The 13898-nt window shown below is 41.5% G+C and overlaps 1 protein-coding gene across 1 annotated transcript in view; it reads left to right on the top strand.

Moving 5' to 3' along the window:
* The window catches only part of SLC38A1 (solute carrier family 38 member 1), a 66719-nt gene extending 54695 nt beyond the window's left edge, over positions 1 to 12024 (top strand). The window contains exons 12-16 of the mRNA XM_081820731.1: positions 690 to 801; positions 3287 to 3405; positions 3937 to 4078; positions 4178 to 4275; positions 6035 to 12024. Of these exons, the coding sequence (XP_081676857.1) occupies positions 690 to 801; positions 3287 to 3405; positions 3937 to 4078; positions 4178 to 4275; positions 6035 to 6136 (573 nt within the window). The 3' untranslated portion in view covers positions 6137 to 12024. The remainder of the gene's footprint in view (positions 1 to 689; positions 802 to 3286; positions 3406 to 3936; positions 4079 to 4177; positions 4276 to 6034) is intronic.
* Positions 12025 to 13898: the final 1874 nt, after the last annotated feature.

Genomic DNA, 13898 nt, shown 5'->3' with positions numbered 1-13898 from the left:
TTGTAATTTTCTGATGTGTGTACCTATCAATTTTTCCTGTTATGACACAAACAAATGTTATGACTATCGTGGTCTGTTATTGAGTACAAGTCTTATAGATGAATTATTTGGGCCATTAAAAAAACTTAAATGTTCACCCAAACTCCCAGACTAAACTTGACTTAAGAGATAGAGCCCTTCATCATCACAGTTGTGATCACTTGGGTACTTATTGCTCTGGAAACAGACTTCCAGGTGCATCCCTGAAGCTACTCAGGGGGAAAAAAGGAATGTAAATAAGAGCTTTAGCAACAGAACACCTGAGGTCAAGTTCTAGCCTTGCCCCTGATCTCTGGGCTGGGAGATTTGAATTTATTCTGCCCTTTTCCCCGTACATGCTGAGTATGGAGATAATATCAAAAACAAATATTAAAAAATATTCTCTGCCCTTCAGATGAGAACCTGATATTCTTTCAAAAGAATGGGGAAGGACATTTGAGGGATTGGTAGTTCCATGAATCTCTCTCTCACATACCCGTTTGGTATAAAAGAAGTTATTTTAAATTGCTGGGGGCAGGGGAGGTGGAAGGTGGGTAATCTCAGCTGGTCATATCTTCCCTAGCCTGATAGAAAGTTGTTAGTATTCTTCAGTGTTAACACCGGTACTTAAATTCAGTAACATGGTTTTTAATTTTTAAAATTCCCTTATCTTTGTTCCTAGTCGATCACAGAAAAAGATGCAGATGGTTTCCAATATCTCCTTTTTCGCCATGTTTGTTATGTACTTCTTGACTGCCATTTTTGGCTACTTGACATTCTATGGTAAGTGACTTCTGTTAGCACATAAATAGAGGTGTTTGTAAATAAATTAGTGAAAATCAGTATCCAAATAACTTTTAACATTTTAAAAGAGATTTATGTATTTATTTTAGAGACGGGGGGAGAGAGAGAGAGCGCGTGCGTGCGAGGTGGGAAAGGGCAAAGGGGGGGAGAGAATCTTGAAGCAGACTCCCTGCTCAGCCCAGAGCCCGGTGTATGCGGCTCAATCCCAGGACCCTGAGATCATGACCTGAGCTGAAATCAAGAGTCAGCTGCTTAACCGACTGAGCCACCCCAGCACCCCAATATCCAAATAACTTTTAACACGATAACCCAAAAAAAGCAACAAACCTACCCATTGATTTTGCTGGTCTTTTCGTCTACATAAAGCCAATGGTGATGATTCCTTTACATATTTGTGCAGACAGCACAACAGAATAATTACTGAAACAAGATACTGTAATTTTTTTCTCCTAATATTGTCCTTAAAAGAAACAGCATTTTATAAGCATGCCACCTTTACTGAGGAAAGTTTAAAACTAGACCAGAGAAGGCTCTCCTAATTGCTGTTGCGAATTGAGTCAGATTCCATTAATAGAGAAGAGAGACAGAGACAGATGTTGAAAGTGAGAAAGAGCAGAGTGCTACACCCATGACACTTGTGTTAATTAAAAATAAAACGCCTGATTGTTCACTGGAAGTTGGAGCCCTGCAAAGATTTGAAGGAATGGCAGAGAAGGTTCAAGGGAATGAAATCTGAAAAAGAGAACAACTGGGTTTCATTTGTAACTTATTGGCCCTGTAGGAATAGTTTTCCTTCTTTTATTAGGTCTTCATCCTCTCCTATTCAAATGATCCTCCAGCTGTATTTAACATCTTTCATTACCATTATAATTTGGGACCTGATTTAAATTTAAATACATATACCTCACATTGTTCTCTATTAAACAATATTTCTTTGAGGCATTTTTTTTCCCCATAAACACAAATGTCTCAAAATTTAAGCTCGTTTGGAAATGATTAATTCAGCCTGGAGAGCATGGCTACCCTGGTTATACAGTTGTATTGTTACCATTTTCACAAGCAATGGCAGACAGCATTGTCCAATGAATCCATAAATGCCACGTTGAAGTTTTGCATAAAAATAGTGTTTCTAGATTTCCTGCAGAGTTGCAGGGCTGGGGGTAGGTAAAAGGAGGGAGGGAGAGCTTCATGTTCTTTGAACAATCTCACTGTTACCTAGTCCACGCCATGAGTTTTCTTTGCAAATCCATATTTCCCCCGCCCCCCATAAAATAAAATGCCAAACCCTTTTATACTCTTTGGTTAAAGAAAAAGGCTCAGCTATTTTTAGATGGTTATAAATCTTGACTCAAGAAAATTAGAACTAGTGAGATTTTTATTATAACCTAGGCTCCTTTTCCAAAACTGAGACCAATCTATGGCACAGAATAGAATTGGAATTCCACCCTTGGAACCTTGAGACTGGTACAGTGAGAAGTCCTTACAGGAGACATGGCAGGAGGGGAAGAAGCTCTTGTCAAAGCAGTGAGCATTCGCAGGGACTGCCATTAGAGCTTTGGTTGTCTTTGAAATCACGTTTGGAAGTTCAGAGTTAAGAAAAAGTTCAAAGTCGTACATAAGCTAGATACTTTTTTTTTTAATAAGAAAAACATACATGGAAGAGAATTCTTTCCTGCTGGTGGTGAAGTTCATTTGACGAGTGGCACCAAGTGGGGGGAAGTCTAGATTAAGAAGGGTTTTAGGGGCGCCTGGGTGGCTCAGTTGGTTAAGCGACTGCCTTCGGCTCAGGTCATGATCCTGGAGTCCCGGGATCGAGTCCCGCATCGGGCTCCCTGCTCGGCGGGGAGTCTGCTTCTCCCTCCGACCCTCCCCCCTCTCGTGTGCTCTCTCTCTCTCATTCTCTCTGTCTCAAATAAAAAAAAAAAAAAAAAAATAAGAAGGGTTTTGTGCGGGCCACCTGGGTGGCTCATTCAGTTAAGCATCTGCCTTCGGCTCGGGTCATGATCCCGGGGTCCTGGGATAGAGTGCTGCGTCGGGCTCCCTGCTCACTGGGGAGAGCCGGTTCTTCCCTCTGCCCCTCACTCCACTCGTGATCTCTCTCAAATAAATTTAAAATCTTGAAGAAAAAAAAGGAAGAAGAAGGGTTTTGTGCTTCAACTGTACGTTCTTTTTAACCCCAGTTTACGCCTAGATTGAATTCAGTATAAACCGAGCATCCCCACACTGTGTAGCTGCTTCTAGCGATGACTGTAAATTCCTCTTAAAGTTACATATGGACAAGTGGAGCCTGTCTCACACAGGGCATTCTTCTTCTCAACTTCATAAATTGTTTTAATAGTTACTTCGACACCCAGAACATTGCTTCCCTTGCCCTTTATTTAGGTTGCGAGTTTGTTGTTCAGATAAACTGTCATTCAGCAGTGTGCCTTGTTTCTCTCTCAACACTCTCTTTTTCTCACTTTAGAAAAGGTGCAGTCAGACCTCCTTCACAAGTACCAGAGTAAAGATGACATTCTCATCCTGACAGTGCGGCTGGCTGTGATTGTTGCTGTCATCCTCACAGTGCCAGTGTTATTCTTCACGGTGAGTAACGGGCCTCAGGGCCCTAGAAGAAAAGCTGAGGTCCTGCCCTTCCTTCGTGTTCCGAGCCTGCTCCAGAGAAAGCCTGCTGCAGGGAACTTCCTGGTGTCGCTGGAATGGTACCAGGGAGGCATCCCCGAGACTCAGTTAAGGCTCTTCGGAAAGAAAGTAGGGTCAGTGAGATAGGGCGGACTCTGCCGGGATGAATCTTAATTCTCATTAATCTGTTCCTTCTTCGCAAAGAAGTGTAGACAGAGTGTTTGGATCTTGCTTGTGCATGATGAGAGAACAGAAAGGGACCGGAGGAGCATACTTAGTCATAGATAAAAACGGAAATTATCACCCACTGGAGGAAACTACCAATTTGTAAAAAAACATACTTTCCTTAAGTCAAGCCCCCCTGCCTATAATACTGCACAATGTTTTACAAAACATTTCCCAGATTCCTGTGCACCAGGACGTGAGTTTCTGCTGAGGATGCAAAGGTTGGCATGCTGGGGGTCCTCACAGAGCCTTTGTTTTCTTTTCCTGTAGGTTCGTTCATCTTTATTTGAACTGGCTAAGAAAACAAAGTTTAATTTGTGTCGTCATATCTTGGTTACCTTCATACTCTTGGTTATTATCAACTTGTTGGTGATCTTCATACCCTCCATGAAGGACATTTTTGGGGTCGTAGGTACGGCTTTATGAACTTTACACTTACCGTTCTACAACAGCTGTTTAGAAAGCTAAAATTTCACCGTAACAACTTCCTTTTTTTTTTCTTATTTTACAGGAGTCACATCTGCTAATATGCTTATTTTCATTCTTCCTTCATCTCTTTATTTAAAAATCACAAGCCAGGATGGAGATAAAGGAACTCAAAGAATTTGGGTATGTCTCAGGCCAGCCACTCTAATTTTTCTGATTGGTTTTTCATTTAAATATACCAAATGAATAGCCCACCTCATCCTACTTTTAGCAGCCTCAGAGGGGGGGCAGCAGTCCTGTAGTGTTCCCCTTTGGGAGATTTAAAATATCGTATCAGACTCTGATCTGTTCTCTCAAAATGTGTTACTGTGCCTTAGCTTTTGCTCTGAGCTAGGGTAGGGCCAGCTGGGAAACTGGACGTTTGTCATCCTGCGTCTCTGTAAGGCGATGCCTTGTCTTTAACAAGCTAGGAAAGGGAGAGGGACTCGAAGACTTAATGCAGCCCACTGTTTCTGTACCATTCTTAGCCCCATAACTCCCTCCGACAGCCCAGGGCACATGGGATGCCTTCATTAAAACGGCTGAGTTCTCTTCAAGAGCCTTCTTATGATTTGACAGAAATATTTTGGAACAACAGACCTGGATTCAGAAACTACCTTTCTATATTGGGATTCCTGTTTCCAGATCTGGTGAAGTTCAAAGGCATCTTGAAGGTGGTGCACTTGGAGCGAGTGAGGGAAGCAGGGGTGATGTGGCTACTGCCTGAGTACCTCCTGGAGCACCATTTTGTTTGGCCTCGGAGAAGGCTTCTCAGCCCCCTCCCAGGTAGTGTAAGCGCTCCAATTGCACACATGACCCGAGTCAACAGACCCGGGTGAGAGTTGTAGGCAGGAGGGATCATCCTTGTGCATTTAGGAGAAGCCACACTGATGTCGGTACAGCGTCTACTTCCCCAAGAGGATTATCCCTGAAACCGTAAGTCCCAAGTCCTTCTAACTCATACCAGTAGGGGAGGGGCTCCACAAGGACAGAGAAGGAGCAGTTACTCTGGCATAGCAGTAAAATATAGTCAGATTAAATCTGAAAGTGCTTAGAGGCCTGTTGCCCATGAGTTCTCTGGACCTCCCCAACCCTGCTCCCACCTTAAAACTGGTAGTAGGATCTAGCAGATAGCATTAGACAAGGGCTCCTGTCTATGTGGGACCCCACGGGGAGTTAGACCAGACCTATGATGGAAAGCCTGTGTATAACCCCACCATTTGCCTCTTCTCCTTCCCTTAGCTCCGCCCTCCAGGTTCCAGTCCAGCCCCCTTGGCTCTCATGTTACTTCATCCTTCTCCCTGCAAAGCTCTCCTTGGATACTTTGAAGGCCAAGCAATTTCTAATCTCATGTTCTCCAGATTCTGGTTTTAGTAACCTGTCCCCCCTTCTGGCCTTCCTCAACCCTTACAATAGGTTAATTCTGGACACCCATTTCCTATTTCACTTGATCAAATAGACTTTGCTTTTATATATCTTTTTTTCCCACTTTTTCAGAAAGAAATGTTTGCCTGCCACCGATAACCTCGGTTGGTTGGTAAAAAGTAACAAAACAACCTCTATGTTTTCAAAGGCCTTCCTTTTTTTTTAGTTGTAATCTCAGTTTGAAAGAAACTGTAAGGATAACCAGTGAGTTATAGAACGGATTTGTTCTGAGATGACCGTGAAGTCAAAGAACAGAATGTGGAGGATGGCCCTGCATAGCTAGTTCTTGTTTTCCCATCCTTGGAGAATCAGACCCTTACAATCTTGGAATGATTCTCACAGTTCAGCAATGGTTGTAACAAACTCCAAATACAAGGGGACACAAAAAGAGAGGGAAAAGCATTTCTATTTTTTTCCCAGGTGTATGTGGGAGATGTTGGCTTCCCTGAAAATAACCCATGCCTTTATGTTGCTCCAGGCCGCCCTTTTCTTGGTCCTGGGGGTGTTGTTCTCCCTGGTCAGCATTCCCTTGGTCATCTACGACTGGGCCTGCTCATCAAGTAGTGACAAAGGCCACTGAGACCAGCTGAGGACAGGAAACGTTCCGGCCCGCGGCTCGGTCACATCACCACACATCAGCAATCTCTCATCACTTCTTTCGCAAGTTTACAGAAGCAAAACAGAAATTCACAAGATACTTAAAATGGAATAACACTTTGGTAGCAAAACAGAAACCTGTTTCTATAATGGTTCCTGTCCCTCTAAGAGTTGGGATCAATTTAAGGATTGTGGATTTTTTTTTTTTTTAAGCTTCATGCAATTGTATTTCTCAGTACTCTTCAAAGTCAGTTATTTTTCACTCTCCTAACTCTTATTTTTTGTGACTTCATGGTCTCTTAGAACTTTGAAAACATAATTATCGATCATGTTTATTTATTATGCATCCAAGTTTCCAAAATAATTTTCCTGCCAATGTTCTGCTCATGCCATTGGTACCTTTTTAGAAGAGAAAAGAATCTCGAATTGTATATAGTTATTTTGCTTTACAGAAAAAGAAAATGGTTTCATAAATATTTTGCCTACTTTGGTTAACATAGCACAAAGGGGTAATCATGAGAGAATGACGGGGTGTGTGCCCTCGCAGGATCAGAGCCTACCCAACATTCGAGGTGGCCCTGGTCAGCCTGGCCGCCAGGCTCTGGTGGCCCAATGGCCTTCACTGGTACTACATCCTGCTTCAGGCAGAGACCGTCTCTAATGAGTGTTCTTTGCTGGGAAGGGGGTGAGAATGATTTCTTACCTTGGTAAACATCTTAAACTACACATTTGGGTTATCTAGCAAATGAAGTTTTGTTTCCCTTTTGGCCAGTTGTGTCAAAGTTACTCTAATCTGAGTCACATTCCACTGAGGGAGACCCGTGACACCTTTGTAATAAATTGAGAAGCACGAGTATTGCAAAAAGAGCATACAAAATGCCTAAGAAAATATTCCTGTGATGCAAAAACCCTACATCTGTGTTGTTGGAGGGAGAAAAAACACTCTCTTAAATTATAAACCCAGCAGCTTTTATTCATGTCCACCAGCTTTTTGCACAGGGAATAATGTGTATCTAACCAAGGATGATCTAGGATAAGTAATTCCTGTTTTGTATTGGGTACTTTAGGGGGGTCTTTAAAAGACTTGTTTTATATCTATAAATTTAGGTTATTACAAATACAAGATTTTTGTACCTTAAATAAGCCTCATTCCTATTTCTTCTCCATTAACAATCCACTCAGAGTCTTGGGAAAAAAAAAAAAGGAAAGGAAAAAAACCCTCAGAGACTGCCTTTGAGAAGAACTTGTGACAGAATCAGTGTACCTTCCTTCCCGCAGTTGGGGACTTTGGTGCCTGTTCTGTCTCCTCTTCTCGTCCCTAACCAAAGGGTGGGCCATTACCCTGCCCAACATGACCCACACAAGAGGACAGAGTTGCCTCAGACCCCTACTCCAGCCCCACTATCTCCTAAAGGGGGTGGAAGGAAATTACACGGAGACTGAAAAAGAAGAGAGTTGGGGGCAAGGCATAGCTTGGAAAGTTGGGGGGCAATAAGGAAACCCAGAAGCGCATCCTCCCAAAGCTGGACCATCACCTGTGATTGGACTGTCTCTGTCACACAGTAAGAAATGTTTGTGCTCTGTGAGCTGGTCCCTTGAAATAGGACTTGTGTTTTATTTATATTCCGGTTGAATTTCTCAAACACATAGTTCACCAAGCACAGATTTCTTATCCAGAGATAAGTAGAATCTAACCGCAGACTCTTGGCAGGATTTCCAAGCACTTAGGTTTGGGTTCTGTTCCTCCCTCACTCAAATCCCCAAAGGTCTTGCTCACCATTCACTGGGAGTAACAAGGAACTGTCCCCTCCCCCTTTACAGACTAACGTCCCATAGAAAAGGCAGGCATCAAAGCACCTTGTTGTGATCCTCTTGGGGGAGAAGGAAAGGTTATTTCCTGCATTTCTTGGTAGGATCATCATAGCTTTTAATGTACTGTTCCAGAATTATATCCACATTAGGTCAGAGTTCAGGTAATTAGATATGAATACCTACCCATACGTGAATACCTAACCTAGTAAAGTCCATAGCCACCTCTGGCCTTTTCAGCAATGTCTTCCATATTGGATGAACAGGGAGAGAAACTGAGCAAAACAAGTCTGTTGGCCCTGGGAGGCTTGTCTAGGGCACCGAGTAATGAAATAGCCACGTAGTGGACTGACCCTCCATTAAAAAAAATACCTAGTTGAGTTTGCAAGTGATATTATGTTACTTTCTATTTTCCTCATTAATTTATAACAATTCATTCTACACTTTACACAAAGTCAACTTAGAAAATTATCACTAGCTCTTGGGATGGGTAGTGATATTTTTGGATCTCTGGATTTTATGTGTCAGTACAGGGAATTTTTATTATTATTTAAAATATTTATTTAGAGGAGGCACATTGTTGTTGATGTCTGTGATACTGCAGGTTTTTAAAAATCTTCTTTGTATGTTTATCTAAGTTTATTTTTGACTGAATATAATAGACCCTACTGTAATTTGTCAAATACCATGGATTAATTACATCATTTGTGTGGGATTAGCTGTAAAGTGTACTGCAATAATTCTTCTTGTTCAGAATAGTGAACTGGTAGCCAAAAATACATGTATCACAGATGTTAGGTAGAATTTAAACAGCAGTCAAGTGCTATAGAAGTTTTTCTGCTAAATTAGTAGACTAAAGAATATTATACCTAAGCCAATGGGAGCAGCACGTTTTCCTTTGGTAGATAGAAACTTAACACTAGTGAACAGTGCCAGTTTCATACTTTGGATTTAGAACTGTTCTCTAGTTATTATAACACAATATACTGTAAATCCCTAATTTACCTAATGTTACTTATTAGGAGTGGAGTAGTAAAGGGTGTACAGGAAAGAAATCTAGTCTCGTTAAATACAGGCTGTCCCCAATTTATAAGCAGATCATGTTGCAAAACCCTGTTAGGTGGTTGTTTGCAACCTGGAATGTATTTTCCTCTAGAAACCAGGTTATACATGGTGTTTAGGCCCCCAGAGCAGCTAGGAAGGATGATGAGAGCCATCATTTAGCAGAATAGGATAGTATAACACGATGGCTAAAAAGCCTTAACCACCAAAAATAATGTTGTTTCTAAGGAGTATTTGTTCAGAGTTGCCAAGAGTACGTCACTCCTGTTAATGGAATCTGGACTGGCCACGCCAGCCACACGCCACCTTCCAGATGGTGGGGGTAGGGTCACCACCAGTTAGTGGAGACCAGCGGGGCCTGAAGCAGGGTCTCCAGCGAAGGAGGGGAAAAAGAAGTCCAGGGCCACCGAAGACCCTGGTGGTAGGAGGAGGGGAAGGACGATGAGGGGGCCTCTTGTGAGCCCGCCAGTGGCATTCCTCAGCTGGTATCCCTTCTTTTGCCTGGAGGTCTCAGGCTTGGCCTGACTTTTCTGTTTGTAGGACCTGTTGCTCCTATAGTTTGTCTCTTCCCCTGCCCGTTACAGAGCAGGATGTTGCTGCATAACTTCTCCCGTGTGCCAGTCCTTGAAGCCAGTATGCAGCACTTTTAATGGGTTTCGTGCTAGTGAACCAGGGTTTAACTGCCTAGTAATCAGATCAGTGTAAAAAAGCTCTCTCCTGACTTTCCTTCTTTCTATTTGCAGACCCTGTTGAGAAAGGTACCCGGGGGGGATGGTCATGGGGCTGGGGGTGGACAAGGGACTGCGGTAAGGTTCCTGTGTTTGAGAGGACACATCAGAAGCCGCCCCACAGCTGACTTCCTTCTGGAGTTGGACTCAAGCCTCTAAGCCAGTGGTTCTCACAGTGTGGTGCCCAGACCAGCAGCAGCATCACCCAAGGACATGCTGGAATGCAGGGTTTGGGTCCCCACCCCAGAACTAATGAACTCAGAAACGCTCAGAGTGGAAGCCCTCAGCAGTCTGGGTTTGAACATGCCCTCTGCCTGATCTTGATGCATGTTAAGTGCGAGAACCACTCCAGGTCAGTTTGTCTCTCACTTCTTTCTCCCCATTAGTCCTACCTCAGAGTATGGTGCCTAGGAAATGCTGGTGCTGGTGCGCAGTCGACAAGGAAGGCTGCCTGCACTCGGGTCTGCCTGGGCTGAGGGGCACTAAGATGACATGTTTTGAAGCTGTGAGGAAATGAAAGTGAAGTGTTTTTGTCTTTGCGGAGAAGGAAAAGAAAGCACCCTTTGTAAAGGCAGCCTTAGGTGAAATACTGAATTCATGTCAGGAGTAAGCTCTCCACTGTGTTCGTGCACATTGTGTAATGATTGAGCCTGTCCTCCTTTTAAAGTGAATTCTCTAGAAAGGTCTGTACTGCATAAAGCGTCTACAAACTGCTCAGAAAAGGATGTAGAGCTCGGCTCCATCTCAGTAGATCACAATGCAGGACGGCACATTTATTGGGGTGGGGACGAGGCTGAGGACATGATCAGATATTTGATCTCACGGCTCAGGGCAAAAGCCACGAGTTTCCCTCAGTTTATCAATGTAAATGGCTTGAGGCTTAGAAAGGGCAGAAGCTTTAAGAATAGAATTCCTCCATTCCACTTCACTATCACCTGGTAGCCACTCTCAAAACACAGAAGATACGACTGTATCTAGTGCTAATAAATGGTTTTCCCGAGAGACGGCAGATCTTGAGAATCCTTTAGCAACAGAACATACTTCCTCTAAAATATACAGTGAATTATTTGTGATGACATAGGGCTTTCAGGGACAAATTGGGAATGGGGTGGCTAACAACTGAAAAATATCGCTAAATCTAAAAGGGAAAGTTCTTGAAAACTGTAAAATTCGCAAGGCTAGGTCATTTTCCTTTAGGGTGTTCTCAGAGGAAGGGCTGTGAACTGGGCCCATCTGTCTACAGTCTTGAATTTGTGTTTTTAAAAGGAAGAATCTATGCAGCTGAGGTTTATTGTAGGAAATACTTCATTTGTATGTAAATATGTTGTAAATAAATAGGAGGCTGTATATTTTTGCAGTTGTTGATCCACACTGAAATAAAAGTCTGCATATCAAGAATCTAGTATTTGCATATCAAGAATAAATGTCATAGATATTAGTGGTTTTGTTTGGGAATTAGAAAAATTTACATTCTCACCCAGGTAACATCGTTCTCTCAGCGTAAACTTGGAATCTAAAACTCTTACTTAATTGTTTAGAAAGCAAAATGACGGAGAAATAGTTGCACTGATTTCTTATACTGGTATTAAGATCAATTACTTAAGAGATAATCCTCTGAACTACAAATAAGGACTATTTAGACCCAAATTATTGTCATACAGGAATAGATATACCCCAAATGGCAAACTCTTTCTTCATAATGCTCTTTCGCTATTAACACTGATACCGCTACACAGTATTTTTGAAAACAGAAATTGGGGAGAATTTTCTTTTCAAAATTAAATTGAACTGCTACATTTCCCAAATTTTGGGATCTTTGAAAGGGGGGAAAAACCTGAACATTAACTGTGAGCACAAATTTGAAGGACAAAAAAAGGACCGTTATCTTATCAGCTTTTGAAAGTCTTGCATGTTTGCCTTTCATTTTCAATGTTGACACCAACATAGACTGTCTTAAGTCTTTTTTTCCCCAAAACACTTGAATCTTGACCATGGGTACGTAATCCACTCTCCAGAGTCCAGTTGTATTTTAGACTTCATGTAAGCCCAGTATGTGTAGCACACCACTGTTTTATGAATGTAAAAACTTGTAAATGACTTTCAGATGGGTAATAGAAGTGAGTCACAAGTCACAAAACTTTGCTATTCATGGTTAATCAAATAGTTTATTTCCCCCCCAGGATGTGGTGTAAATAAAGAAATATAAGAAATTCTGTTCTATAATTGCTCTGTTAACATAGTTTTTAAACATTAAAAATGTGAACTGAAAGTATTTTTGAGTTTTACCTTCGTTCTTTCGGGGTGCAATACTAAAATGGGGGGGCGTTTGATTGTTGGAGACAGATTTGCACACATTTGTCAGTGTTCTAGAACATTACATGTTCATGAAAGCTCCTATTTACATACCCAAACTTAAAAAAAAATACTTCTGATAGAAATCTATCTGATCTGAAACAGATTACATATTTCTCCATTCTTTGTAATCAGAGTAGGCTGAACATAGTGTTTTCTTTTTAAAGTCGGGTTCATCTTTATGGATATCAATTTCTGTACTATGTTGTAATAGGGACTCTAGTCTTCCTCTACTCATATTGTAGCCACCTGTAACACAGAAAATTCTATCAACACTTCCATTTCTCTGGAACTTTTAAGGGGAAAGCTTCTACAGCTTGACCTTTTCTCTATCCATCCCTGGCTCCTCCCGCATGTTTTATCAGAACGGCAACATGGCCAGAGTCTGATATCCAGATTCCTTTTGTAGACGGGGTTAGTGCAAAAACAACCTGGGCATAGTATGACCAGGTATGAGGCCCTTCTTGACTCTCCCTGAGCTGCCTGGACGATAGCCCATTCTGCAGAGCACAGGTGCACATGTGGATCTCAAGTTGGAAATTTGGGGCACAGGAGTCCAAGCTGTGTATTCCAATTTAGCTTCATTGGCAATAAAGCTGATATTTTTATCCATATGCATCTCTTTGTCTAACCCTTTGTTGATCAAAACCCTAGAGGCAAAGAGTGTAAGTAATTAGTACTTTCAAACTCAAGCAGTTGTTAAAATGCAAACATCCAAAAGGCCATTGAGCATATGAGCAGGTTTTGTTCTAAATCAAAAGGTTCAATCCTCCAGTGCTTTTGACAGTTCTGACTTCTTCTACTATCATTCCATGAATGTCTGCCAATACCATTCTATTCTGCCCTATTTTACATGTAATTGTCTGGGTAAGGGTTATTCTCTATCTCCCCTACGGAATAAACTATGGGTTTACTAACTTTGCAACTCAGAAGACCTGTTTGCTTACCTTCTAGACTCATAATTGTATTCTGTCTGGTTAGGATAGTCTGAAAGGGGTTGATGAGGCCCAAATAACTGGGCCAATTTTTTGTATACCAATGTTTTATCTTTAATTAGTTTACATTTTAGACTAATCCAAATTGGCAGGACAATCTGTTCTTCCTCTGTGGGCTCAGTGCAACATCAAAATAACCTGTCAGATTATTAAAATGTATTATAAAGCTGTAGCACCTACAACAGATTTTTACTGATGTGGAAATAAATAAATAGCTCATAATAGAGAACACATAAATGGCCCAAATAACACCAGAATGGGGGCATTGGAAAGTAAGGGCTATTCAATAAATCATGAAAAAATGACTAGCTTTTTGACAAAATAAAGCTGGGTCCTTGGTTCACCTTTTATATCTAAAGAGAGCTCAAATACACAACATGTGGATAAATATGTTTTTTCACAAGTGTAAATCCATGACTCTCATAAAGCTGGCATATGTCAAAAATTTTATTTAGCTCATTATTAATGAGGGAACAAGTAAGATGTTTTAAAAAATGGCTCAAAGGATAATTCAAAGAACAGACACATATATAAGCAATTAGGAGAGCTGAAATGAATTTGCTTATAGACACAAAACTGGCCTTATCCACAGGGGGAAATCAGTTGCATCTTCACCAGCAGAATTCTTTTACTTCTCTGGGCAGTAATCATTTCTACATTGGTTTTCCATAATTCACAGGACTATAACATAACTCAAAGCCCCACCCCCACCCAAAAAGGCAAAATGTGTATAGAACCAGATAACCCAGAAGAGATATCTGATATTCCATCAAAGTATTCCCAGTAGCCTTTTTTGCCC

This window comes from Leptonychotes weddellii, chromosome 5 (genome assembly GCF_054177405.1).
Source record: "Leptonychotes weddellii isolate Sample4059 chromosome 5, ASM5417740v2, whole genome shotgun sequence".
NCBI classification, from domain to species: Eukaryota; Metazoa; Chordata; class Mammalia; order Carnivora; family Phocidae; genus Leptonychotes; species Leptonychotes weddellii.
Note: the sequence above shows the minus strand (reverse complement) of the source record. Positions and strands in the feature narration are given on the sequence as shown.